The sequence below is a fragment of the Magallana gigas genome, chromosome 5 (genome assembly GCF_963853765.1).
Source record: "Magallana gigas chromosome 5, xbMagGiga1.1, whole genome shotgun sequence".
Taxonomy (NCBI): Eukaryota; Metazoa; Mollusca; class Bivalvia; order Ostreida; family Ostreidae; genus Magallana; species Magallana gigas.
The window spans coordinates 355,506-382,483 of record NC_088857.1 but is presented as its reverse complement, the minus strand read 5'-3'; the positions used below and the strand labels follow the sequence as shown (position 1 = coordinate 382,483).

Genomic DNA, 26,978 nt, shown 5'->3' with positions numbered 1-26,978 from the left:
ACATCTTGTTCTTTATGGAAATAAACTTCAACCGAAGAAGCAATTAACAAACCCCGCCCTGACGATTTGTGGTGAGAGTGGGGGTAGAGGTTACCGATGTACGCAGTGACAATTTAAGTCTCTTTACCTTGACTTTAAACCGTAGTCACGTTTTAAAATAACTCGCCTATTCAAACATGTCGCATATCTGACAATAAGTGGCGATTTATAAGGAGAACGGTAAAGAGTCGAGGGTATTTGGAGAGCCCTTCTATTTGAGACCATAACACATGGCTTCATCACACTTCTACTAAAATAAAAATCGGCAACACTTAAATTTTTAAAAAATCAATCAAAAGTTTTTTTCCATGCAACAAAACTTCCTTAAAATTTAAATTAATAACAAATTGAACTTCTCTTTGTTAATTGCTTTGTTTTTGGTGTTACGAAAAATAAGTAGGTGTCCTAACGGTACATCTCTGGAGTTATCGCCCATCGGTCCTACATATAGCTCGGGAACCGGTGCCCGATCCTTAGTCTCTCTGCTTCTCACCATGTGGACAACAGCCTTCCTTCTGTATCTAGCGACCGGGACCACGTGGGCAGGTAAACTTGAATTAATTTATTAGAATAATCAATTCAAAACTTTATAATTTATATGACAATTTAAGAAAGATATGCGATATATACTGCGTCTTGATTTATATCAATTATGTTTTAGGCATGCCTATCATCAATTTAGAAATATCACAAGAATAAATGTCTTGAAAGTTGATTTTGATTATTACGTAATTCAGAGAATAATGGAGTTTCTTTTACAAGTGAAGATATTGTTTTACAACCAAATGAAAAGAGATCGGGAAAGATAATTTTAAAAAAACCGACAGACCTGTCTTGTGCTTTATTGTAAGCCAATAAGAGAAATAAAACGTCTTTTCCAAAAGTTTATTTGGTAAAGGACCACAGATCTTATGAAGGATCGTATAGTGGCTCTCCCTCAAAAGTGCTGCCGAGTATATTTTATATGATAACATATTACATAACACTAATTTACGTACAAAACAAACAAATTTATATTCAAGTAAACAAATTCCATAATAAATTGTGATAATAAGTTTTATAATAAATCGTGATAAAATCCTGGAAAATCACAAAATAATTTATAATATAATATAAATTTCTACAGTTTTTAATTTGACGTCACAGTCTTATTTAAAAGTTAATATAATGTCAACATAAAAAGATGTCGGACAAGCTACTGAAAAAAATAAAATATCAATAAATCTGATTTTTTTTAAAAAAAACCATTTAAAACAATATGTATTTAACATATCATTGATTTGTAGCCTATAAATATGTTCAAAACTTGGAATATGTTGACTCAAACAGACATGTATATACGCATCAAACCTGCAAAAGTGTCATTTCTTAGAACTTCAAGGCATTTTCTTTCATGGAGTGGGTCTGTGCTCCATATTTTTCTCAAAATCTAAATAAGGTCTAAGGAAAAACAAGCCGATTTCCTGAGTAAGCAAACATGTGGGATGACCCACTATACATTAAAAATATCATTTTGTGTCCCAACAATTGAACATTTTGAAAAAATAATTCAAGTCCGTAAACTCGTGGCCAAAGTGTCTGATATGGCTCAGTGGTTAGAGCATCTGACATAAACTAACCTTGTATATCTAGGGTTTTTATGTTATGGGTTCGATACCACCAACATTTGAGGCAATATTTTGTTTTCCTTATCGTTTGTTAAATATTTTATAAACTGAATATAGTTAGAAATTGTGATTTTGCAAACTTGTATTATAATATATTGAAATGGATTTAATTGGGAAAAAATTAATTGAAAGTGTATTTCAAGACTGAACCGAATGGGTATTTGCGCTATCTTATCCCACCATCTTCTTTAGCAATGTTTAATTATTGTTCCTTTATCGGCTCCCCTAAATAGATGAACATCCTAGTCCTTAACCCAATTAACAGGTTGTTTACTACTTCGGAAAAGTCTTCCTCTTTCACATCCCGATCAGATTAAAAGTCAATGTACTTATAATAATCGTAAGTACATTGTAAAAGGCCAATATATTCTATTGTAAATACATTGCAAAAATGATAAATATGTTTAATATTATTAGATTAAAATAATTGTATCAAACCCCATAGGTTTACATTTATGAATTTTTTTTTTATTTAATTTAACGCCGCTTTTTCTAAAAAAAATAAAATAAAAAACACAACCATACAATCACGCCACGTGTGATAAAGAATTCAGAGCACATGGAATTCTTTTAGAAACTAGAAAAAAATAAAATAGGGTGAAAGGATACTATCTAGGTGAAAGCTTTTTTCTGTTTTGCAATTATCCAACTTTCTTCCTGTGAACTGCATAAATCGCATTCAGTAATATAAAGATAAATAAACATGTCAATGTTAAAACAATTTTTCGACCATACGCACTTAACTCAGTTTAAAAAATAAAGATAATTAATTGAAAGAATTTTCTTACTTATGGCCAATCGATACATTAAATTGAGTCCATATATAACCAATATACCTATTATGAAAATAGACAATAAAGAGTAAAAAAGGTAAGAACGGTATGTAATTTTTGCGCAATCTGTGGTTTCGTGTGTTGATTTGTGGTGGTTGGGGCCGTTAGATATTTTGAATACTTACCCCTGCTGGTTTTTCTCCGTCCCCTCAGATTCCTGCGCGGGCCGGTGTGGGGCGGGGTTGGACTCCAGCAAGACTTGCCAGTGTAATACCAATTGCGCCACCTACGGGGACTGCTGCAGCGACTACTACGCCCTCTGTACGCAACGTAAGTATTGCTTAAATCAAATTAATGACAGTAAACCCGTCTCCATAGAAAAGTCACTCCTTTGTGATTTCAGAGACTTGCAGTGGAAGGTGCAACGCTGCGCTAGACAATACCAAACCTTGTCAGTGTAATAGCGCATGCGTCAATTTCGGCGACTGTTGCCCGGATTATCAAAGTCTCTGTGTGGGTGAGTAGTTTCAACTACGTGTATTACGTGCAAAGCCCGGCAATGGAAAAACAATCTCAAGAGACAATAAATCTATTCTATAAATAAAGATAAAAGCGTGATCTTCATATCTTATATATATATATATTAGTGTTTGAACACAGTCATATTTTATTGATTAATGAAAGTAAAATAATTAAAGGTGGTGGCGGTGGAACACCTGACGTCACATGTGACATCAGTTGCCTTGCCAACCAGCTGTGGGACAATGACATCAATAGAGTTCAGGTTTGGGAGTACGAGGTCAACCATCAGGGGCAGACAACCACGAGCAGTACATCGGACCAGGCCGCTCAAAGGTACACAAGCCACTCAAAGGCACATAGTCAGGCCGCTCAAATGTTCATAGTCAGGTCGATCAAATGTTCATAGTCAGGCCGCTCAAATGTACAAAGTCAGACCGCTCAAATGTACAAAGACCGCTCAAGAAGTACACATTCAGACTGCTCATTAGTAAGTAGCCTACATGTGGTAAAGGTCGCTCATTCAGGCCGCTAAAATTTCAAAGTCAACCTGCTCAATAGTACAAATCAGGTGCTCAAAGGAACAAAGTCAGGCTGCAGGTCAATGAAATGTACACCTTCAGACCGCTACAACGTACAAAGTCAGGCTGCTCAATGGTACAAATCAGGTCGCTCAAAGGCACATTGTACAGTCAGGCCGCTCAAAGTTAAAAAGTCAGGTCGCTCAAAGATAAAAAGTTCATCATTTTATTCTATCTGTTAATTTATGTAACAATTTCTTTATATGTGTTATAATGTTTTAATCATTTTTTCAAAACTTTAAAGAAACTCGCTTATTGAATGCCCTCTACAGGTGATTCTGTTTCAGCCTGTTCGTGGCCATGTCTCCCTGTTTTTAGGCCTGTTCACGTACCTGTTTACTTATTATCAGCCTAGCTGTTCACGTACCTAATTTTCAGCCAGTTTGCGTTCCTATTCTTCAGTCTGTTCGCGTACATGTACCTGTTTACTTGTCTTTCAGCCTGTTCATGTACTTATTTTCAGTCTGTTCACGTATTTCTTTTTCAGCATGTTCATAAACCCTTTTTTTTTTGTATGTTCACTTACCTGTTTTTCAGCCTGTTCACGAACTCTTTTTTGTATGTTCACGTACCTGTTTTTCAGCCTGTTCACGTACATGCAGGAGGAAAACGTATTCCTGAAGCCGACCTACAGCACGTTCCTGGCCCTGCTTGACAACTACACGCCCAGTACCTCAGTCACCGAGAGCCAGGACGCCGTGGAGTGGATAGAAATCGACGCCTTCCTGGACGCCATCTTAGCCACTGACGTCATGAACCACCTGTACAACTTCCTGGTCGAACACGGTGATTACTACATATACCACTTTCAGGCACTTATCACCACGAGCTGGAAAGTCTTATTTGTCAATTGTGTGAATTTTAGAAAATGCTGCAGGTAACACACCGAACTAATGTAACTTACATAGATTTTCTAACAACGGTGGTATCAAGGCCAACAATAAAAACAAAAGTCTGGATTATTTATAAATATTCATTAATTTTTAATTTTTAATATCATGAGTCGATTGACTTCAGGTCACGTGACTGACGCCACTTCCTACAGAGAGGTCATTAAGGAGCTCTGGTTCAACCTGTACGCACGCTCCAGCAGTGGACCAATCAACAGCAGCGGATTTGAGCACGTGCTAGTCGGAGAAACTTCTTCAAAGGTCTCTGGCTTCCACAACTGGATTCAGTTTTACTTGGAGGAGAAGAAAGGGGCCATCAACTATCAGGGCTGGGTTTCGAGGAGCCAGGTACGATTATTTTATGTATAGGCCTCATGTACTTTAAAGGGGCAGCTTGTAGTGCAGCTTTCATCATCATTTAATCAAATTTTTCTTTTACTCTTCCAGCCTTTAAACATCGTGGCTGCCAGATTTACCTGGAATGGACTCTCTAAGGCAAAGGGGTCATTCTTTGTTGGGGTCAGTCCAGAGTTCGACATCGCTATCTACACCGCATGCGCATTGACCCGGCCCAACTCCAGCTGTTCCTTTACTATGGCTGGAACCTCCCTCACCATCCAGACCTATGACGTAGCACACAAGTCTGGGCTCCAAGTGGCCACCGCCTACCCCAACATCTAACCGGCGGATGAAATCCAACATCTGACCGGCGGACCAAAACATCTATCAGTGAACCGTGTCATGTGGTTCTTATTAAACTATTTCAATATAAGTTTTGTTTCCTTTTTGATGTGTGTTATAGTTTGCACACCCCGGAATAAGAATATCACATTCATAATACTAGTTTTTGGACTGATGATTTTATAAATGATTGAATACTACAAGACTATCCAAAGAAATGTAAAACAATTTTTTGTCAATTTGTGCAAGAATTTCCATTGAATACACTAATCACCTACTGCTTTTAACTGAATAAGTTTGACCTGATTAGGGACTGATAAATTTTCTTTATAAACAAATCCAATAAAGAATAAAAATACATGTAAATCATTACGTGTTTCAAACTCAGATTTGGCCCGTTTACAGAGTGTAACTTTCCTCTGGACATTTGCAGCAGTCTTTGGTCAGTCTATCAGTTTAAGCAACTGAAATCAAATGTCCCACGTGTAAAAGCGAGTGAAATATCCCGCATATATCTTTGACTTCTCTTTAGTTTAAAGTCATGATATCCTTCCATTAACAAGAATTTTTTTAAGAAACATGATCAAATGTCTTCTTTTTGAATTCTGTATCAAGGATGCATCATTTGTGTCCAATGACAACAACATTTGTGATAAGATCCACGCATCTGAGATCAACTGAGAAGACCTGGCATATGCTGAATACATTTGCTGATTTCAAATTCACAACATTTCCCAATGAGATATTTTGTGGCATAAAAATATATCAGTATGCAAAATAAAAAAGATTTACTTCATTTGCTTAGTTTATTCATTAGGTAATGCTTTTTGACAACCTGGTTGAGTTTTCATATTAAATACATGTACAACAGATCATTTGTCTTCAGTGTTTTGTGAATGAATACATGGTATTTCTCATTTTATTGACTATACTCTGTCCCGATTTTATGCTTCCACCACTTTTTGCTTGATATTTCAATAATAGTAAATACCTTTGTGCTCAAACTACGTTCATCCACTTATATAAAAAATGTCCAGATTATCTGTTTTGAAACGCCCCCTCTACCGCTTCAGGTTTCAATACACATCCCGAAATTGAAAGTCTACGGAGATTTTGCATTGCAACTTCCATTAATAAGCCCGGATGATAACGTTAAAAAATTGCGCGATGTATTCCGAGTGTATTCCGAATGGAGAAAAGATGTAAACATTCCCTATTATAAATCTCCGTAAGGAATCTGTTTTCGTTCCTGTGAATTTTTCTGAGTGGAAAGGGATAACTGTTCAATGAAGATATCTTGGATATATTCCCTTTTAACAATTTCAACTGTATTTCTTTCACAGGTATGTGTAATTTTATTAAAAATCATCAAAAAGCGATGGAAGCAATAACTTGGGACACACTATAGTACAAGTAGTACATGGATTTCAAATGTTGTGCATCTTTTTGTAGGACCTTCACCTTTGGCAGGACTACTGCAATGAGCTATGTTAATGGTCAACAGTTGATCCTGTAACCCCTCCACTGACCGTGACGAGATCCTGTAACCCCTCCACTGACCGTGACTGACCATTACTGTGGGGGTCCAAATACAATATTTGATCACTTCTTTATTTAGCACAAAAACTGTTGATATTTGAATACCATTACTAAATAATGATACACCGTTATTTCTCCAAGTAGTACTCTACTTTGCTTTAACAGTGGCCCACTCTGTGTGTCTGTATCTTAACATAAACATTCTGGTGGCCCTATCACTTTATGTTTCTGTACATTAACATAAACATTCTGGTGGCCCTATCAATCTATGTCTGGATCTTAACATTAACATTCTGGTGGCTCTATCACTCTATGTCTGGATCTTAACATAAACATTTTGGAGGTTCTATCACAATCGGTTGAATGACCACTGGAGTGCCTGTACAACTATCTGTGGTAGGCGGCCATTCTCTGGACCCTGACCAAGTCGTGCTGCAGTAGATATAGCGTCTTCTTCAGGTTAGGGACGTCGGACAACAGATCCCGATCGGATGATCCCGAGGGGGAGAAGTTAGTATCGGCTGACTCCAGAGCTATAAAACAAAATAAGGACATTTAATTCTCATTGTATACAGAAGGAGGGAGATGGCAATTAATTATATACACGTTTAACCATTCCTTTAAAAATACCAGGACCTATTAAAACTTATTTTTGGCAAACAATCTAACTGTGGATTTCAGACTTTGATGCAATACCTTCTCTGGATTCATTATCTTCACTTCAAACACCTTTAATTATCAATCATAGCTTACATCAACTATAATTGTCTACCAAACATGTAATTTTCTTTTCATCAGAGACTTGAATAGTACCTCTTATTAGGTCAGTAATCTAACTTCAGTGAGTACATCTTAAGAGATTTATACTTTGGTAATAAGTTACACAGGTGAGACCTGCTCCTCTATGTGTATGTAATATACTATGAAGAGTTACACACCTGAGACATTCTCTTCTATATGTATGTAATATACCACAATAATGAGTTACATACCTGAATCCTGCTTCTCTATGAATGTAATATACTATAATAATGAAATACACACCTGAGTCCTGCTTCTCTATGAATGTAATATACTATAATAATGAAATACACACCTGAATCCTGCTCCTTTATCTTTGTGATATTCTATAATGATGAGTAACACACCTGAGACCTGTTCCTCAATATGTATGTAATATACTATAAAGAGTTACAGTACATACCTGAGACCTGCTCCACAATATGTATTTTATATACTATAAAGAGTTACAGTACATACATGTACCTGACACCTGCTCCTCAATATGTATGTAATATACTATAAAGAGTTACAGTACATACCTGAGACCTGCTCCTCAATATGTATGTTATATACTATAAAGAGTTACAGTACATACCTGACACCTGCTCCTCAATATGTATGTAATATACTTTAAAGAGTTACAGTACATACCTGAGACCTGCTCCTAAATATGTATCTTAATATGTTATATACTATAAAGAGTTACACTACATACCTGAGACCTGCTTCTCTATGACCTGCTCCTCAATATGTATGTTATATACTATAAAGAGTTACAGTACATACCTGACACCTGCTCCACAATATGTATGTTATATACTATAAAGAGTTACAGTACATACCTGACACCTGCTCCTCAATATGTATGTTATATACTATAAAGAGTTACAGTACATACCTGAGACCTGCTCCTCAATATGTATGTTATATACTACAAAGAGTTACAGTACATACCTGAGACCTGCTCCTCAATATGTATCTTAATATGTAATATACTATAAAGAGTTACAGTACATACCTGACACCTGCTCCTCAATATGTATGTAATATACTAATAAAGAGTTACAGTACATACATGAGACCTGCTCCTCAATATGTATGTTATAAACTATAAAGAGTAACAGTACATACTTGAGACCTGCTCCTCAATATGTATGTTATAAACTATAAAGAGTTACAGTACATACCTGAGACCTGCTCCTCAATATGCATGTAATATACTATAAAGAATTACAGTACATACCTGAGACCTGCTCCTCAATATGTATCTTAATATGTTTAATACTATAAAGAGTTACAGTACATACATGAGACCTGCTCCTCAATATGTATGTTATATACTATAAAGACGTACAGTACATACTTGAGACCTGCTCCTCAATATGTATGTTAATATGGTATATACTATAAAGAGTTACACTACATACCTGAGACCTGCTTCTCTATGACCTGCTCCTCAATATGTATGTTATATACTATAAAGAGTTACAGTACATACTTGAGACCTGCTCCTCAATATGTATGTTATATACTATAAAGAGTTACAGTACATACCTGAGACATGCTCCTCAATATGTATGTTAAATACTATAAAGAGTTACAGTACATACTTGAGACCTGCTCCTCAATATGTATGTTATATACTTTAAAGAGTTACATTACATACCTGAGACCTGCTCCTCAATATGTATGTTATATACTATAAAGAGTTACAGTACATACCTGACACCTGCTCTTCAATATGTATGTTATATACTATAAAGAGTTACAGTACATACCTGAGACCTGCTCCTCAATATGTATGTTATATACTACAAAGAGTTACAGTACATACCTGAGACCTGCTCCTCAATATGTATCTTAATATGTAATATACTATAAAGAGTTACAGTACATACCTGACACCTGCTCCTCAATATGTATGTAATATACTAATAAAGAGTTACAGTACATACATGAGACCTGCTCCTCAATATGTATGTTATAAACTATAAAGAGTAACAGTACATACTTGAGACCTGCTCCTCAATATGTATGTTATAAACTATAAAGAGTTACAGTACATACCTGAGACCTGCTCCTCAATATGCATGTAATATACTATAAAGAATTACAGTACATACCTGAGACCTGCTCCTCCATATGTATCTTAATATGTTTTATACTATAAAGAGTTACAGTACATACATGAGACCTGCTCCTCAATATGTATGTTATATACTATAAAGAGTTACAGTACATACTTGAGACCTGCTCCTCAATATGTATGTTAATATGGTATATACTATAAAGAGTTACACTACATACCTGAGACCTGCTTCTCTATGACCTGCTCCTCAATATGTATGTTATATACTATAAAGAGTTACAGTACATACTTGAGACCTGCTCCTCAATATGTATGTTAATATGGTATATACTATAAAGAATTACAGTACATACCTGAGACCTGCTCCTCAATATGTATGTTATATACTATAAAGAGTTACAGTACATACCTGAGACATGCTCCTCAATATGTATGTTAAATACTATAAAGAGTTACAGTACATACTTGAGACCTGCTCCTCAATATGTATGTTATATACTTTAAAGAGTTACATTACATACCTGAGACCTGCTCCTCAATATGTATGTTAAATACTATAAAGAATTACAGTACATACCTGAGACATGCTCCTCGATATGTATGTAATATACTTTAAAGAGTTACAGTACATACATGAGACCTGCTCCTCAATATGTATGTAATATACTATAAAGAATTACAGTACATACCTGAGACCTGCTCCTCAATATGTATGTAATATACTATAAAGAGTAACAGTACATACCTGAGACCTGCCCCTCAATATGTATGTTATATACTATAAAGAGTTACAGTACATACCTGAGACCTGCTCCTCAATATGTATGTTATGTACTATAAAGAGTTACAGTACATACCTGAGACCTGCTCCTCGATGTGGTCCAGTCGCTGCTCTATCTCTGTTTGGACGTGTAGGATGTGCTCCAGTAAGTTTCTCTCGCAGTGTTTGAATGGATCCTCCTTCACGACCTCTACACTGTCCAGAAGGTCAGACATGTCCTCCACTCTGACCTCTGAACTCAGAGCTGCCTCCAGGGGTAGATCTATGTCTGGCCCAATCAGTCCCTCTGTTTCCATTGAGTCTTTCTGGTCACCTGGTTTTCCTGTTTGATTGTTCACTGTGTGGTCTCCATCATCCACTGGACCTCTGGCCCGTCCTCCATTGTCACCACTGGACGTAGCACGATTCACTCCATTATCCTCAGGACCTTCCTTTGGAGTCACAGTGTTTGAAGTATTTTGTTCTGTTTGTTCACTCGGTAAATTATTATCTCTTGAAACAGTCAGCTGTTTGGAATTCTTAACACTTTCATCTGAGTGCTCTTGATCAGATTTATTTTCTTGATTTGGAACATCAGTCGATTTTTCAGAGTTGTCAGTAATTTCTTTCACATTCCCCACTTCAGCCTCTTGCTTATCTGGTTCGCCTTCCTTCACTATCTCTGTGCTGGTTCCCTGCTCCTCCTCTGACTTTGTTATAATGTTTTTATCTGTACTATCACCCACATCAATCTCAGTTTTGTTTTCTTCAGTTTCTGTTTCAATCTCAGGTTTTTTCTCCGAGTCGGAATTCTCCTGTTGTTTGGAATTTTCAATAGAATTGGACCTATCAATGGCCATCTCTTCACCTTCACTCTCATCCTCATGCTCTACGGGGTCAAAGTTCACATTGTCCAAGTCCTGTAGCCACATCTGAAGCATTGGGTCTTTCTGGTCCTTCCGCCTGGTCAAAAATAAAACACATATGCTTAATAGCAAACAGATCACATAATTATATAAGTTCATTTTTTCTAAAACATTAACATTTATAAACAAGCAAAGTTGTGAAATATACATATTGGTTGTATAATACAGACATGGGAATATGTGACCTGACCTTTTCACCACATGAACCAGGTGTAGAAATTTTGTTCATTTAAGCCTAAAAATTATCTGTTCACTAAAGCTCAAAAATGATCAAGCAATTAGTTCTCAAGAATGGGTGTCCTTTGACATATTTATCAGATATTCACATGTGTATAGGGCATAAATACTTCAAGGAATGGAACAAAAAAATCATAATTGCTTATATTACACAAGCAGACAGCTTGAGAGCCTTATATGAGTAGCAGGAATACCTGGCAGTCTGTAGCTGTTGTTTGAGGCCGTGGAGCACTGCTGACACATTGTGGACATCCCCGACTAGACCGTGTGTGGCCTGGACCGTCCGGCAGCAACCCTCATCCTCCTCCTGATTGGGTAAAAACCCAAAGTGGGCCATGTGACCCAGTTTCAGCCAATCCTGGTCATGCATGAACCGGCGGCTGTCTCGGATACCTGAGTGGTCAAACAAGTCGTTAAAGACAGAGTTCTGATTACAGGTGAACTCCATATTTTCTTCTCATTTTACAGAAAAATTAATATGGTGTGAAGTTGGTAAACTTGATCGGTAAGAAGTCAAATAATAAAGACTCATTACCATACGATTTAGTATTCCTGGACTCTTTTTAACACCATCAACAAAACATTAGTTACCTGGGGGATTTTCACAGACAAAACATTAGTTACCTGGGGGATTCTCACAGACAAAACATTAGTTACCTGGGGGATTTTCACAGACAAAACATTAGTTACCTGGGGGATTTTCACAGACAAAACATTAGTTACCTGGGGGATTTTCACAGACAAAGCAGATGTACTTTTTGGGCAACGTGTCCTCTGTGATTTCAAAGCAGGCTGCATGTTGCCAGCACAGACAGACATCACACTAAAATAAACAAGAACTGTTTTATAAAACTTAAATAGTACTGTATATGATTCTTTATCCCGCAAATATTGACAGGTTGCATGTTGCCAACATAGGCAGACATTACATTAGAAATATACAAGAATCGTTTTACTATTTAATTCTCTTCCCCTCAAATAAATATGAGAAAAGACTATCTGTAATTTTATGATTGGTAATAAAGTGCATCATAAAACTGAGTGAGTGAGTTGGTGAAATGGCTGAATATCTCAGTAAGGATATGTGTGGCTAACCTGGATCATAAGTCCATTTTCTTCGTTAAATCGACAGATACAGTTGACGACCTCATCCTTACTGAGCGTGTCCTCAAACTCCATCTCCATGGATTCCTCGGCGATCGTGACCTCCTGACCAAAGGTGTGAGACTTGTCACTCAATTTATAGGCAGCAGCTGTTTAAAGAAAAATATCATAACTCTTGATTCCATAAAAAACAAATATAATATAACCAAAGTGTAGAGCAAATCAAGGATAAATAAAATGTACAATCTCCAATGGTTGACAGCTTAACTTCTGGTCCACTATAAGATCATTTTGTATGACTTGATCTAAGCACTTCTATATGACTCAGGTGTAACCTATGTTCACTGCTAGGTTTGTTTAAGTTAAGACATTCAGTGCTTAAGACGTGTTAGATCTGACATCCTATGTTGGGGGTGTAAGATCAGACATCCTATATTGGAGGTGTAAGATCAGACATCCTATTTTGGGGGTGTAAGATCAGACATCCTATATTGGGGGTGTAAGATCAGACATCCTATGTTGGGGGTGTAAGATCAGACATCCTATGTTGGGGGTGTAGGATCAGACATCCTATGTTGGGGGTGTACGATCAGACATCCTATGTTGGGGGTGTAAGTTCAGACATCCTATGTTGGGGGTGTACGATCAGACATCCTATGTTGGGGGTGTAAGATCAGACATCCTATGTTGGGGGTGTAGGATCAGACATCCTATGTTGGGGGTGTACGATCAGACATCCTATGTTGGGTATGTAAGATCAGACATCCTATATTGGGGTTGTAAAATCAGACATCCTAAGTTGGAGGTGTAAGATCACACATCCTATATTGGGGGTGTAAGATCAGACATCTTATGTTGGGTATGTAAGATCAGACATCCTATATTGGGGTTGTAAAATCAGACATCCTAAGTTGGAGGTGTAAGATCACACATCCTATATTGGGGGTGTAAGATCAGACATCTTGTGTTGGGGGTGTAAGATCAGACATCCTATGTTGGGGGTGTAAGATCAGACATCCTATGTTGGGGGTGTAAGATCAGACATCCTATGTTGGGGGTGTAAGATCAGACATCCTATGTTTGCGGTGTACATTCAGACATCCTATGTTGGGGGTGTAAGATCAGACATCCTATGTTGGGGGTGTAAGATCAGACATCCTATGTTGGGGGTGTACGATCAGACATCCTATGTTGGGGGTGTACGATCAGACATCCTATGTTGGGGGTGTAAGATCAGACATCCTATGTTGGGGGTGTAAGATCTGACATCCTATGTTGGGGGTGTAAGATCAGACATCCTATGTTGGGGGTGTAAGATCAGACATCCTATGTTGGGGGTGTAAGATCAGACATCCTATGTTAGGGGTGTAAGATCAGACATCCTATGTTAGGGGTGTAAGATCAGACATCCTATGTTGGGGGTGTAAGATCAGACATCCTATGTTGGGGGTGTAAGATCAGACATCCTATGTTAGGGGTGTAAGATCAGACATCCTATGTTAGGGGTGTAAGATCAGACATCCTATGTTAGGGGTGTAGGATCAGACATCCTATGTTGGCGGTGCTTACCATCAGTCAGGCCCTGTTCCTCCTGCTCCATCAGGTCAGTGATGGCAACCTCAGTGGTGCCCTCTACGGTGGTTGCCGGCCTACCCAGGGAGCTGGTGGAGGGGTACCGCTGTCTGGTGGTGACAGAGATGTCAGAGTCTGTAGAACCTGTCAGAAATAATTATGATAACAAAAACAATAACAGATATAGCTGGTCTGTTAAACCCAACAACTGGAATAGAAACTAAAAAGCTGCAGTTTTGAACAAATTTAAATCATGCTGAAAAATTATATTCACTTGAAATCAAAACTAAGAAGTTATCAAATTAAGTTACAGAACTTTGTTGTTTCTACAAAAAATCATTTATTTTTTACTACAATGTCATGAAGATTAAACACTGATATTCTTGTAATATTCCGGCAAAGGGAAAACTAAATGTATACATGTTTCCTATCTTGCCTCAGTGAAGACAAAATAAGAATCATATGGCACAAATCTATCTTTTCATGCTTGAAGGATATAGATATTTACTAATAAGTTACAAAAGATACTGTTAGTATAGATAGTAATGCTGACAGAAGGGGAATACTTTTTAAAGTATTTGAATGGAAATAAGCCCAACTTACAGATGCTGGAGGTCTTGCGTCGTTTTCGAGGCGGGTTTTGAGGATGTTTGCCCTCCACCGAGTGGTAGAACTTGATGTGGGATTCCAGCAGGCTCTCCTTACGGAAGGCCTTGTTACAGTTCTCATACGTACACTTGTAGTGGTTGTGTTCCGGCTCAATGACGAAGGCCTTGGGCGGTAGGGCGGTCTCAGGGACCAGGATGTAGTTCACTATCAGAACAAAAAGGACGTCAGAATTCAGAAACTTACAAACTGAAAGTCTTTTCTGGATTTCTTTTTTTAATTATCTTCAATCTTTTCAGAAATATTAATTGTACATATACTTATTTATTGTTAGTATAAAGCTCATTTAGATAAAATATAGCTTTTTCTCATATTTTTTTTTACAATTTACAAATTATTCTGATGTATTTTCACCTATTTTTAAATACTCAAAAGTCTCAATGCTTTAATTCCATAACTTTATTGTTTTCTACAAACATAAAAGACTATTTTATTCATCTCCATTTAATATTCACTGTGTTTTGGAAGCCATTGTTTCATCTATAAAAATCTTAATTTCTGTAGTCAGGTTCATAAGCAAAATGTTGAAAAAAATTTAATAGTTTTTTCTTCGTTTTTTTCTGCTGTGAAAAAAATGACAGTAGGTCACATTTCAAAGTCAAACAACCAATTTCTTTTTTTTTTTACACCCAAACTTTGACATAAAGTTGAGTGTACATGTATAAACAGTAGTACAGGAATGGGGTAATTAAAAAAGTATTTGTAATTGGGTGTAATTAATTACATTTTTCAAAGTAATTTGTAATTTGTAATTTGTAATCTTCAATTACAAGTAATTGAATGTATTTAAATACATTCCAAAAATATTGTGTATTTTCAATTACTTTTCAATTACATCTCAATTACTTTTTTCCCAAGTTTAAAATATAAAAAAGGTGTCTTATAATGATAAATAGAATTTATACATCTTTGGCATTGACTTTTGTTTATACAATAATTAAATGTCCCATAAAGTTTCATATGTTTATACAGCATAACACACTGCCAAGGGCAATAGGTAAAGATTTAATTTTGTGGAGGTGTGAACTCCTCTAATACCCAAAAAACCCCATTGATTTTAGACTTTAGGGAGTCAAAATATCTCATTCTTGTGAATTATAGCAATTATTATTTATATACTGATATGCTGTACTGCCGAAAGTTGTACTATTTAATGTTAAAGAAAATTTTTCTAAAATTTTTCTAGAAATCTGATCTGAACTGAACTATACAACCTTTAAACATAGGTAATCATAGATTACTAAGCTCACCAAGACGGAGCATCACCATTATGAGACATCACCTTCATAAGACCACCTTTATCATTTTATATGAAAATCATACTTTATGACCTTGGATATTCATGGATTCTGTTTTGACAAAATATCGTATATCATCTGATAAATTTTTTTATGATAATCATATGTTCATATGTTAATCAATACAATGATATAAAATTAAATATTGTATCATGTCATATTTATAATATATATCATATAAAACAATAAAATACCGTAATAAACAATAATGAGATATGATATTGTAATGTATGATATGACATTGTATTGTGTTATACCTTATTGTATTTGATCACATAATACAATATCATAAAATATAATACAATATAGTATTATATTACAATATCATATTACATAATACATCATAACATTGAAACATATTGTATAACATAATATGATATTGTATTGAATGACACTGAAACATATTTGATACATTATATGATATTATCTCATATAATACAATATAATTTGATTCCAACATTGTATCTTATCAAATGATACAATATTATGTGATAAAGCAAAATATTATAAAACACATTATGATATTATACATATTGCATCATATGACACAATAATATATATTACAATATCATATAATACAATTTCATGTGATAAGATAATATATTATATAAACCAATATCATATCATACAATGTCGTATGATACAATATTATATAATATTACAATATCATATAAATAAATACAATTTCATGTAATATAATTCTATATTACTGAAACCAATATCATATTATACAATATTGTATGATACAATATTATAGAGTATACAATATTGTATCATAAGATACAATATAATATTTTGCAATATCTTATGTAATTGTATCATGTGATAAAATAATAAATTAAAAATACAATATAATATTATACAATATTGTATCATAATATACAATACTATACATAACAGTATCATGATACAATATCATATCATAAAATATCCAAAAAATTGATACAATATCATATCGTATTGTATAACTTTTTATAATATAACATATGATATCATATTGTATCATATCAAACAATATTGTTTCATATCATACAATACTATATCATAGGAATCATGTTATATCATTTATCAACAAACACATCTATCTATCGAGCTGGTTTGAGTGAGGTAGGAGATTTCTTTAGCATCCTTGATAATGGAGATCAGGCTCTGCATATAAAGCAACTTCTGCATTTAATTTATAATAAAGTTAAATCAACTATGCAAGCTATCATCTATAAAACATGTGACCTGTTCCAAAAAACTAAACCTCATCCAGCATCCGAAACCTATGGCTCAGATTCAGCATTCAAGCCCATCAGGTGCATTGGTATCATAACACGCATCATCCATGCAAGTTTGGTGAAGTTTGGACCAGTAATAACTAAGATATCATCATCAGAGGGCACTAGCAATTAAAACCTTAACTTCCTCCAGCATCCGCAACCTATGGCTCAGATTCAGCATCCATGCCTGTCAGGTGCATCTGTATCATAAGACACACCATCCATTCAAGTTTGGTGAAGTTAGGACCTGTAATAACTAAGATTTATTTTTTAGCATCCTTGATAATGGAGATCAAGCTCTGCATCTGAAGCTACCTCTGCGATTCATTCATGTTACAGTTAAATCAACTATGCAAGTTTGATATAGTACTATCATCTATTAAACATGTGACCTGGTCCTAAAAAATTAACTTTATCCAGCATCCGAAACCAGACTCAGCATTCAAACCTGTCCGGTGCATCAGTATCATAAGACACACCATCCATAGATGGTGAAGTAAGGACAAGTAATAACTAAGATATCATCATCAGAGGGCACCTGTTTCAAAAACTTTATTTAACCAGCTCTCAAAACCTTAACCTCCTCCAGCATCCGAAACCTATTGCTCAGATTCAGCATTCAAGCTTGTCAGGTGCATCAGTATCATAAGATGCACCATCCATACAAGTTTGGTGAAGTAAGGACCAGTAGTAACTAAGATATAATCATCAGAGGGCACCTGCGACAAAAACTTTAACCAGCTCTAAAAACCTTAACCTCTTCCAGCATCCGAAACCTATTGCTCAGATTCAGCATTCAAGCTTGACAGGTGCATCAGTATCATAAGACGCATCATCCATACAAGTTTGGTGAAGTTAGGACCAGTAGTAACTTAGATATTGCTATCAATGGGCACCCGCAACAAAAACTTTAACCTGCTCCAAAAACCTTAACCTCCTCCAGCATCCGAAACCTATAGCACAGATTCAGCACTCAAGCCTGTCTGGTGCATCAGTATCATAAGGCACACCATCCATGCAAGTTTGGTGATGTACGGACCAGCAGTAACTAAGATATTGCTATCAAAGGGCACCTGCAACAAAAAACTTTAACCTGGTCCAACAACCTTAACCTCCTCCAGCATCTGAAATTTAGGACCCAGATTCAGCATCCAAGTCTTTCAAGTCCATAAGTAGGTCCAGATGCATCACCCATGCAAGTTTGGTGAAGATAGGACAAGTAATAGCTTAGATACAGGACCTGCAACAAAAACTTTAACCAGGTCCGGACGCCGACGCCACCGCCGACGCCGAGGGTATAGCATAAGCTCTCCTTGACTTCGTCTCGGTGAGCTAAAAACATAACCATACATAAAGCTCTGTATATCTTAATGCTGTTAATATGTTCTCAAGATTTTAAAAAAATAAAACTAAAGTATTTGAAATGTAATTACAGTCGCACCTGCTGTTACGGCCACCTTTAATCAGCAGCCACTCGCCATGAGCGGCCAGTTTCAATCCCGCCCGTTTAGTTTTTCACTATATTTTAACTGATTTAAGCGGCAACCTGTCTAACGCGGACAGCGGCCACTGTTTTTAGGTCCCGTGGTTTCAACATGCCTGTTTTCAACGGCCATTTTGTCTGTTTTGTCACATGACTTTTAACTCTGACATGTGACCCCGTATCGAAAGTAGCCAAACTTCGAAAGCTGATAATGAGTTAATGACAAATAATTGAGTGGGTAATTTGAAGACTGCTGAGATTTAATGAGATAATTGATTATCATAACACCTGTTTAGTGTTGTTTATATATCTACACGTACTTATATACTTCATTACAAAGTTATTAAATGGCCAGTCTTGTGCTAAACAGCATGTACAGCCGGTAATACGCACCTTTTTTCTATAAAATTTCTTTGATAGAATAAAAGGGTGTTTATTATATATCCCAATGGAATTTTGATACTTTTTAAAGAGGTAAAACATTGGCTATCGTAGTTCAGCATATACCCTGTGTACGGAAACGCTACATCTTTGTTTACCGCATTTAATCACTTGAAAATTATTATTTGGGCGTATTTAGTAGAAAATGTTTTGCTCTTAATCCTTTGATAGATACATGGAATTAAAACGGTCATTTAAAATTAATTTAAACTTTTTATTCATCAATCCGAGCTGTGCATGCACCATCTCCGTGTACGCCGCCATTACATATGCTATTAATAAATCTGTGCAATAGAGCCAAAATGAAAATACTCGGTGTTTTTTTTTTTTATTAATTTGAAACCTGGAATAAGAGGCCACCTGTCTTTAGCGGCCAGTTTGTCATTGTCCCACAGGTGGCCGCTTAAAACAGGTGCGACTGTAATTACATTTATCAAAGTAATTGAGAGTAATTAATTACATTTTAAAAAATCAATGTAATTGTAATTGCAAGTAATTGATAAAATTGCCAATGTATTTGAAAGTAATTAATTACTTTTCAAAGTAATTGACCCCAACTCTGCAGTAGTACAAATTTGTTTTATGGACTGCATAAGATATCTGATCATTTAGCATGTAAACAGGCCTCACCTTTCTCATTGATGGACTTGCTCCGTTTCCTAGACGACTGAGGCTGTTCAGATTTAGCTCCCTTCTCTGTGGACTTACTCCTCTTCCTTGCCGAATTTTCTCCTGCATCCGAGAGACCAACAGGGGAAAAAGACTGCTTACGGCTCTTCTTTTCTTCTACAATGTGTTCAAGATGCATATTGATTGTTACTGGTCTTATTCGATGTATGTTTTCTCCTTTGCGATAATATTTGGATAAATAATTCACCAAAGTACTGTTGGAACACTTACTTTTGCCTTTGGGTGGCAGTATGGGGGTGATAGGTTCCAGAGTAGGGCCAGAGGAAGGGGCATCAGATTTCAGACCTGGGGACTGCTTTGGAGTAGAGGGAGAGGATGAAACTGCTACAAAATACAACATACACCCATAAATGGCAGTGAACTTGCATTCAGCTACAGTGTCTTAAACTCAAAGACACAATATTGCATATTTTTCTCACTACTCTAATCAACAAGACTCATAGGTCCACTTACCTGAGAGAGTGCTGGCAGGGGAAGGGGGCATTGAGGACAGGGGGGTCGTCATAGGTGTCCCTGGGGCAGACATACACACAGGAACAGACCCACTGGGTACAGAAGCTCCCCCAGGGCTGGGGGTCGGGTCAGGGGTCTTTACAGAGGTGGTTGAAGCAAGAGTTGGTGACGGAGCTTCAGGGTCCTTTTTGTCAGAGACAGGCTCTTTTGCCTACAAAAGATATATCATAAAATCAGCCTTTTTTCCAAATCTCTCTCTCTCTCTCTGTCTCTCTGTCTGTCTGTCTCTCTCTCTAATCATTCCAAACAGTACCTGTACTTGAGCTATCTCTTCTGATGGTGTCTCTGTCTGTGTGATAATTTCTGATGGAGGCTGTTCCATTAATCCCCCTGTTTTAGCAGTGGACTGCTCCTCTACACTTCCTGTGAGGCTATCAGACGTCGGTTCCTTACTGGACTGACTGCCAGCCTTGGATCTCTCTGATGAAGTTGACCGATCCCGTTTTTTGAATAGAGACCCTGCCACAATCAGTTTTTTTGCACTGCCCTTGGTGCGCCGGCGGTCATTACTGGCTCTCCGTCTCTTCCCCTCATCACTGGAGGTACTTCTTGCTCTCTCTGTTACTTTGCCAGCAGACTCAGCAACTTTTGATGCTTTATCTATTCAAAAACGGACAAGTTTGTTATGAAACTAAAAATAAACATCAGCAGAGTAACAGATATTCAACACAAGTTCTTTATTTTTTTGCTAAAGAAAACATCATTTTTGGTAACATTCTTGTATAATTTCATTAGCATGCTATTCAATTCCTTTCAATTAGGGCTTTTTATTTTCTAATCATGCATATAAATCAAAGCTGATCACATATATCTACTGCATAGAGTAAAATCAGGAATCTAATTGGTCCGTAAATAAAATAAATTATAACAGTCATACTCTCTTCTCTAACACAACTACGAAATGTAAAATTCATGTGAATAACACCAAACCTAAAGGTATGGCTACAAATAAAGGGTAGCAGCAAATTTTACCATGTTTTAGCAATTGAAATGTTCAAAGTGGGTAATTCATTTGTTACCATGATATAATGCAATCTTAGAACTCTCTCTCTCTCTCTCTCTCTCTCTCTCTCTCTCTCTCTCTCTCTCTCTCTCTCTCTCTCTCTCTTTACCTATGCTGTCTCTCTCCCTCCTTGAGTAGATAGAGGAACTCCTTCTCTTATTAGGTAAGGCAGCTGAAAAAAATTCAAAAATTAACAACAATGCATATAAAGTAGAAATGTATTTGTTTAAAGTTCATTATTTATTGTGATAAATCAAGATGGACAGATTACATGCGATTACAACATGTTAATTCAATATACTTAATAAACTCAATAAAGTTAAGGAAATACTCAACAGTTCTTACTTTCCTCACCTATATCGTCATCCATCGATCTCTTCCTTTCGTCCTTGGGTAGAACATGCACAATCTCTATTTTCTACAAAATCAAAAAACATTCCATATGTCGATGACACTCTTGCATTTACTTAAGCATGTAACTTCACAACATTTTTCCAGCCACTTCAAAGCCTATTATGAAATAAACACTTCTGGGAAAGAACAAAATAGTAATCTTAGTACACAACCTTACTTTTTTTTTTGGAGGAGGAACAATTGAAGTTTAATATTAAATGATTGAAATGAAGCTGTAAAATAGCTGGACTTTTGATTTGACCTGGCCCTTATTCATCATGACTTACACTATTGTGTAAATTCGATACCTGCTGCTGTGCATCTTTGGGCATCGTCTTAATATTGATTCCCTGTACTGTCTTCTTGAAGCCATCATAAAATAGGATATCAAAAGAACCTGAATAGTAGAGAAATATCACATTAAAAAGAATACAAAAAGAAATGTTTCAGAAACATATATGTCCCTTAAGTAAAAAGTTAATTCCTTCTCCATGCCATGAAGGTACACAAGGCCAGGGATTATTCCTGGTTTCCATGGTGCTGAGCAGCTGGGAGTCATTCACTCCCCTTGGATGGGACATCAGTCCATTGCAAGTTAACTCCCAGTGTTAGCTGGTACCTAATTGCTGCTGGTTAGAATAATAGATAAGTGGATGAAGTGCCTTGTCTTAGTGCACAACACACAGCATCAAGTGACCATGGCGGGGTTTCAACCAGCGACCTTTCAGTTACTGACCTAACACTTATGACCACTGAGCTATGTGCTCCCTTATGAGGTAATATTGAAAAGGATTAAATTTTTCTGAAGGTAGAGAGCCAACAATTAGAATGTTTTAAGATGATAAGCAGACATCTTTCTATGTCACAGTAGACTAACCCTTAACTCTGTAATCTAAGAATCAATCGATGTTTTATACTCCTGTAGGGGCATCAGTGTAACAGGTTTATGTGTACATCAAGGTTCAAAAGATTTGAAGTAAATAATACTTTCCAAATCCAGAGTAGTTGAACCTTGCCCTTTGACCTCACTTTTAATAAAGGTCGCCTACTCCTTAAGGGAAACCAGTGTAATAGATTGACTTTTGTCAAGCAAAAAAAATTTTTCTCAAGATATTGATCCAACAACACTTAGTCTACCTCTACACATTAGAAGTATCTGACATTGACCTCTGGTTTTTTTTTAACCTCAAAAACCATTGCAGGTCATCTACTCCATGGTATGGATTCAAGTTTACCAATGATAGAAAACAGAAATCTGGAAACAAAAATGATGAAAAATAAATAAGACCTACCATCTGTGTTAACAGCTGTTACTTTGCCGGGGTACATCTTGCAGTCTGTCCATTTGGCATACACGTGGTCACCCACCTTATAACCCTGTAAGTTTACAATAAACTCAGTTCATGGATTTTATACAAAAATCAGTGATATAGATAAAAGGTGTCAACAGAGTGAACAGACTAAGACCCATACATTGCTCCTAGCATTGAAATACAACTGAAATATGTTTAATAAACAGGTATCAAAAAATTATCTTAAGAGAGAAGTTGGAGCAATTATTGATTTTAAAAAAGATAAATCTATCACTAAGTTATTATTCAGATCATAAATGAATATTATTAGTAGACTGTAATCTATAAATCATCTGTAAAGTCCGTAAAAAATTCATCAAGAGGACTTTCAGTATTGTTTAAAATAGGCTCGTTGAAATTTCTGTTTTCGTCCACAATTAAATAAAGGTTTTATAGACAACTTCTCACTGATTGCTTGGGTCTCCCCTTCCGAGTTGAGTGCCGAGTTTTTGGCCTGAGTTTCTCCGAGTCCATCTCTATCCACTCGTCGTAGCGCTGGTTCCAGCCATCAAAGTGAATCATCACCATTCTCTCCTCCTCGTCAATCTCTACAATCTTAGCGGAGTACCTGAATAGTAAAAATTACATTAAAAAAATTTAAGAAGTATGAACCAGGTACAGTTTTGTGTAACATCTGTTTAAAATACAAGGCAATGCCCTTTAAAAAATCATTTTTTTTTAATGTTGAAACAAATCAAGTTATAAGCTTTTTTGAAGCATCCATTGTAATTAACTTTTAATTCAATTGGGATGAAGACACAAAACCTTTATTTGATTCAATAATTATTTAAAATGGTGGTATCAGACACCTCCATATTGTGACATACTTCCCATCAAAATAAACAATAATATCAAGTATAATTTTATAATTTTTTTCTTTTCAAAAATTGTTTTCTGACTTCGTAGCGCTAGAGGTTGGAATGTTAACTACTAATCTGTAAGTCATTAGTTCAAATCCCGTTCGGGCTTTTATGAATTTGCTGTTTCCAAAAATTTTATTATATTTGGTCAAATATTGTAATTAAAAATTTGAAAATTCTAAACCAGTGAAAGTATTTTGATTAAAGTAATGGAAAGTAATGTTTGTAAAGATTGCAATATCGACAGGTGCTCCATACCACCTGAATTGGTGCCTGTCAGACTCTGACAATAATATTGTCACAAGATTTGGTGATGGGGTGCTGGTTTACATCAGACTGACAGAATTTTTATCAAAATATGTGTATATTATCTTTCATTATCTACCATTTTGAGCTGAAATCCATGGCCTCAAGACGCTCGCCTTTCCTCCAGCTAATCCCAGGACGCACAGGAAATCTCTTGCTGACAATAGGCGCCAGTGTAGAGGAGGAAGCACTCGAGCAAGTACTGATGTCATCAGCATCAAGTCGACTCGAGCCCGGGCAATCAGAAGTATAAGGTAACTCAGAGCTTCTGTCTATCAAAAAATACATGAAACATGTACATCTTCTGACTATTTTACTTCGACGATTATACATTTTTTTTTCAAATGTAAATAACAAATAACACATGCAGCTTTGCAGATATACATCCACTGCTCACTGCCTGGGAAATCGAAATGGCTAATTACCTGCAGTGATTTCATTCCCTCCAGAGTCAGTGCTGTGGGGTGCCCGTTCCTCGTATGAGGTATTGGTAGATTCTGAATCTGTAGAAGTGTTGCTGGCCACTGGATCTGTTTTATTCTGTAAAAAAGATGGTGTACGTAGTTATTCTATAAAGCATCACTGCGCACTGACTGACGATAGACAGAGTAAAATTAAATGTTATAATCAGAAAACTTTGATAAATTTACTAAATAACATACACTTTTGACAATACCAAATTGTTTAAGTTAAATAACTAAAACAAACAATGGCTAATTATGTATTGCGAGGGCGGTAAAAGAAATATATACATCAAAATCATGAAAATGCGGGTTACCTTTGACGCCATTTTTAAAATTATTTAATTAAGTCTACCATAGTTTATTCGAGCTGAAAGGCAAAATTGTTAGCGCGATCATGAGGAAATTCGTACCACAGTACAATTTCATTATGCGAATCTCCAACATAAAGCAAGTAATATATTAATGTATGACTTGTTTTTGATATCGTTTAAAAATATTCATTTTTTTTAATTTATCAATCAAATAATTTAGTGTATTTACATGTAATTAACTTATTTTTTTTCACAAATCTATTTTCAGTAACACTTGAACTCGCAAAATCAGTACTGAGCATTTTTTATTTTTGTAGCAAAACTACATCAACTTTCATTGAATACAAAACTCATATTATTATTTTTGTATGAATTTATATAAATATTTATTGGTTCATTTAATTGAGTTCCATGATGAAAACAAATCATCTGTTCCTCCGAAAGCGGGGTCCATAAAGAATTAAAAGACATTGCTAATGTGAAACATACTCTCCGAAGAACAACTTGTAAACACGATATGATGAACAAGGAAAAGATAAATCTATAAGGAAATATGGGTAATTTTAACTAAGAAGATAAACATAGTAAGTCCTATCATATTGTATTTTAAAAGTTGCGGTTGTACAAAATAGTATTCAACATGTAATTGTAATTTGTACTGATGTAACATGTAAAAATCAAATGGTTTCGTATGTATATTTCACTATCTTTGGTGCACATACATGTACTTCATGTCTTATGGCTTCAAGAAATATATAATAAAAACATATCATTATGATGCATCAATCCTTTAATTTGAGTCTAGGATAAAGAGGGCAAAAGACTTAAATTACAATCAATTCAACTGCGAACCATGGATATGGATTTTTCCCGAAAATATCAACGGTGAATTCTGTTTATACAACATTAGAAAAAAACTACGATATTTCTAAATGATAAATCTTTTCTCTCCTCGTTTCAACACATGCATACATGTATGATTACCACTGAACTTTCTAAAAGTCTAAAACGTATTCCCCCAAAAATATTTTCGTTATTATATTTTCTATTTTTGCCCGCTGTATTCGTTTTCTGTACAGTAGATATGAATCGCCTCTCTCTGCGCTGTTTATTTGTAAGCCTCGCCTTTGGATTTGATGCAATAAACAACAATGTTCTCATAGTTGCAGCACAGAGTAAAGTTTTGACAGCGGCAGTAGTTTGAGGGCAGTGATTTACCAATGATAGCATGCTGTAATGTCGTGACAATGGCAGTAGAGTTTTGAGAATGGTGGTAATTAAGAAGAAGACAGTGCACATGATCGAGGTTTTCAGAAAGGCAGAAAGAAGCAGACATGGAGGTTTCGACAACGACCATAAACCATGATGTTTTGTGAACCGCAGCAGACAGTAAGATTTTGGCCATTGCAATATACATTAAGAAATAGTCTTTTGTTTCAAGTAGTAGACAGTGAAGTTTGCGCAGTAGGCAAAAGACAATGGGGTATTCACTGGCGTCGGAAGCAAATTGAAAGTGGGGGGGGGGGGGGGGGGCTAGACTAATCCTCAGAAATTTTGAGTAAAAAAAACTAATTCCCGAAATCATGGAAATCCTAATCCGGGGGGGGGGGGGGGGGCGGGGGGGTATACCTATATTTCCCAAAAAATTTGGTGGGTAAGATTTCATGAATTCATGATATTCCTAATCCGTGGGGGGGGGGGGGGGGGGGGGGGGCTACTATACCAATGACTCCCACTTCGATATCAACCTTTTCAGGTTTTAGGAACAATTAT

The 26,978-nt window shown here is 36.1% G+C and overlaps 2 protein-coding genes and 1 long non-coding RNA gene across 7 annotated transcripts; 1 reads left to right on the top strand and 2 right to left on the bottom strand.

Annotated features, from left to right (window-relative positions):
* The first annotated feature begins 400 nt into the window (after positions 1-400).
* On the top strand, positions 401-5,944 carry LOC105328743 (uridylate-specific endoribonuclease D). Of its 2 annotated transcripts, XM_011429744.4 has the most exons (7): positions 407-585; positions 2,693-2,809; positions 2,883-2,996; positions 3,178-3,334; positions 4,163-4,365; positions 4,597-4,817; positions 4,917-5,944. In XM_011429744.4, the coding sequence occupies exons 1-7, from the start codon at positions 534-536 to the stop codon at positions 5,148-5,150; spliced, it is 1,098 nt and encodes a 365-aa protein (XP_011428046.3). In that variant the 5' UTR covers positions 407-533; the 3' UTR covers positions 5,151-5,944. The 2 variants fall into 2 exon arrangements, with proteins under 2 accessions (XP_034313121.2, XP_011428046.3); XM_034457230.2 differs by lacking the exon at positions 2,883-2,996 and having other exon boundaries at positions 401-585.
* LOC136275536 (uncharacterized) lies at positions 1,281-2,797 on the bottom strand. Its single transcript, XR_010714116.1, has 3 exons — positions 2,665-2,797; positions 2,316-2,370; positions 1,281-1,468 (listed from the first exon to the last, which is right to left on the bottom strand). It is a non-coding gene; the product is annotated as an uncharacterized lncRNA (long non-coding RNA).
* Positions 5,730-25,235, bottom strand: LOC105328744 (PHD finger protein 20-like protein 1). Of its 4 annotated transcripts, none has more exons than XM_011429745.3 (19): positions 25,209-25,235; positions 24,856-24,970; positions 24,510-24,702; positions 23,673-23,832; positions 23,205-23,289; positions 22,200-22,309; positions 21,865-21,937; positions 21,629-21,691; positions 20,770-21,116; positions 20,457-20,667; positions 20,214-20,327; positions 19,944-20,099; positions 14,764-14,973; positions 14,158-14,304; positions 12,580-12,737; positions 12,208-12,307; positions 11,679-11,877; positions 10,419-11,284; positions 5,730-7,222 (listed from the first exon to the last, which is right to left on the bottom strand). In XM_011429745.3, the coding sequence occupies exons 1-19, from the start codon at positions 25,218-25,220 to the stop codon at positions 7,077-7,079; spliced, it is 3,465 nt and encodes a 1,154-aa protein (XP_011428047.3). In that variant the 5' UTR covers positions 25,221-25,235; the 3' UTR covers positions 5,730-7,076. The 4 variants fall into 4 exon arrangements, with proteins under 4 accessions (XP_011428047.3, XP_011428048.3, XP_011428049.3 ...); XM_011429746.3 differs by having other exon boundaries at positions 21,874-21,937; XM_011429747.3 differs by having other exon boundaries at positions 22,221-22,309.
* Between the last annotated feature and the right edge of the window lie 1,743 nt (positions 25,236-26,978).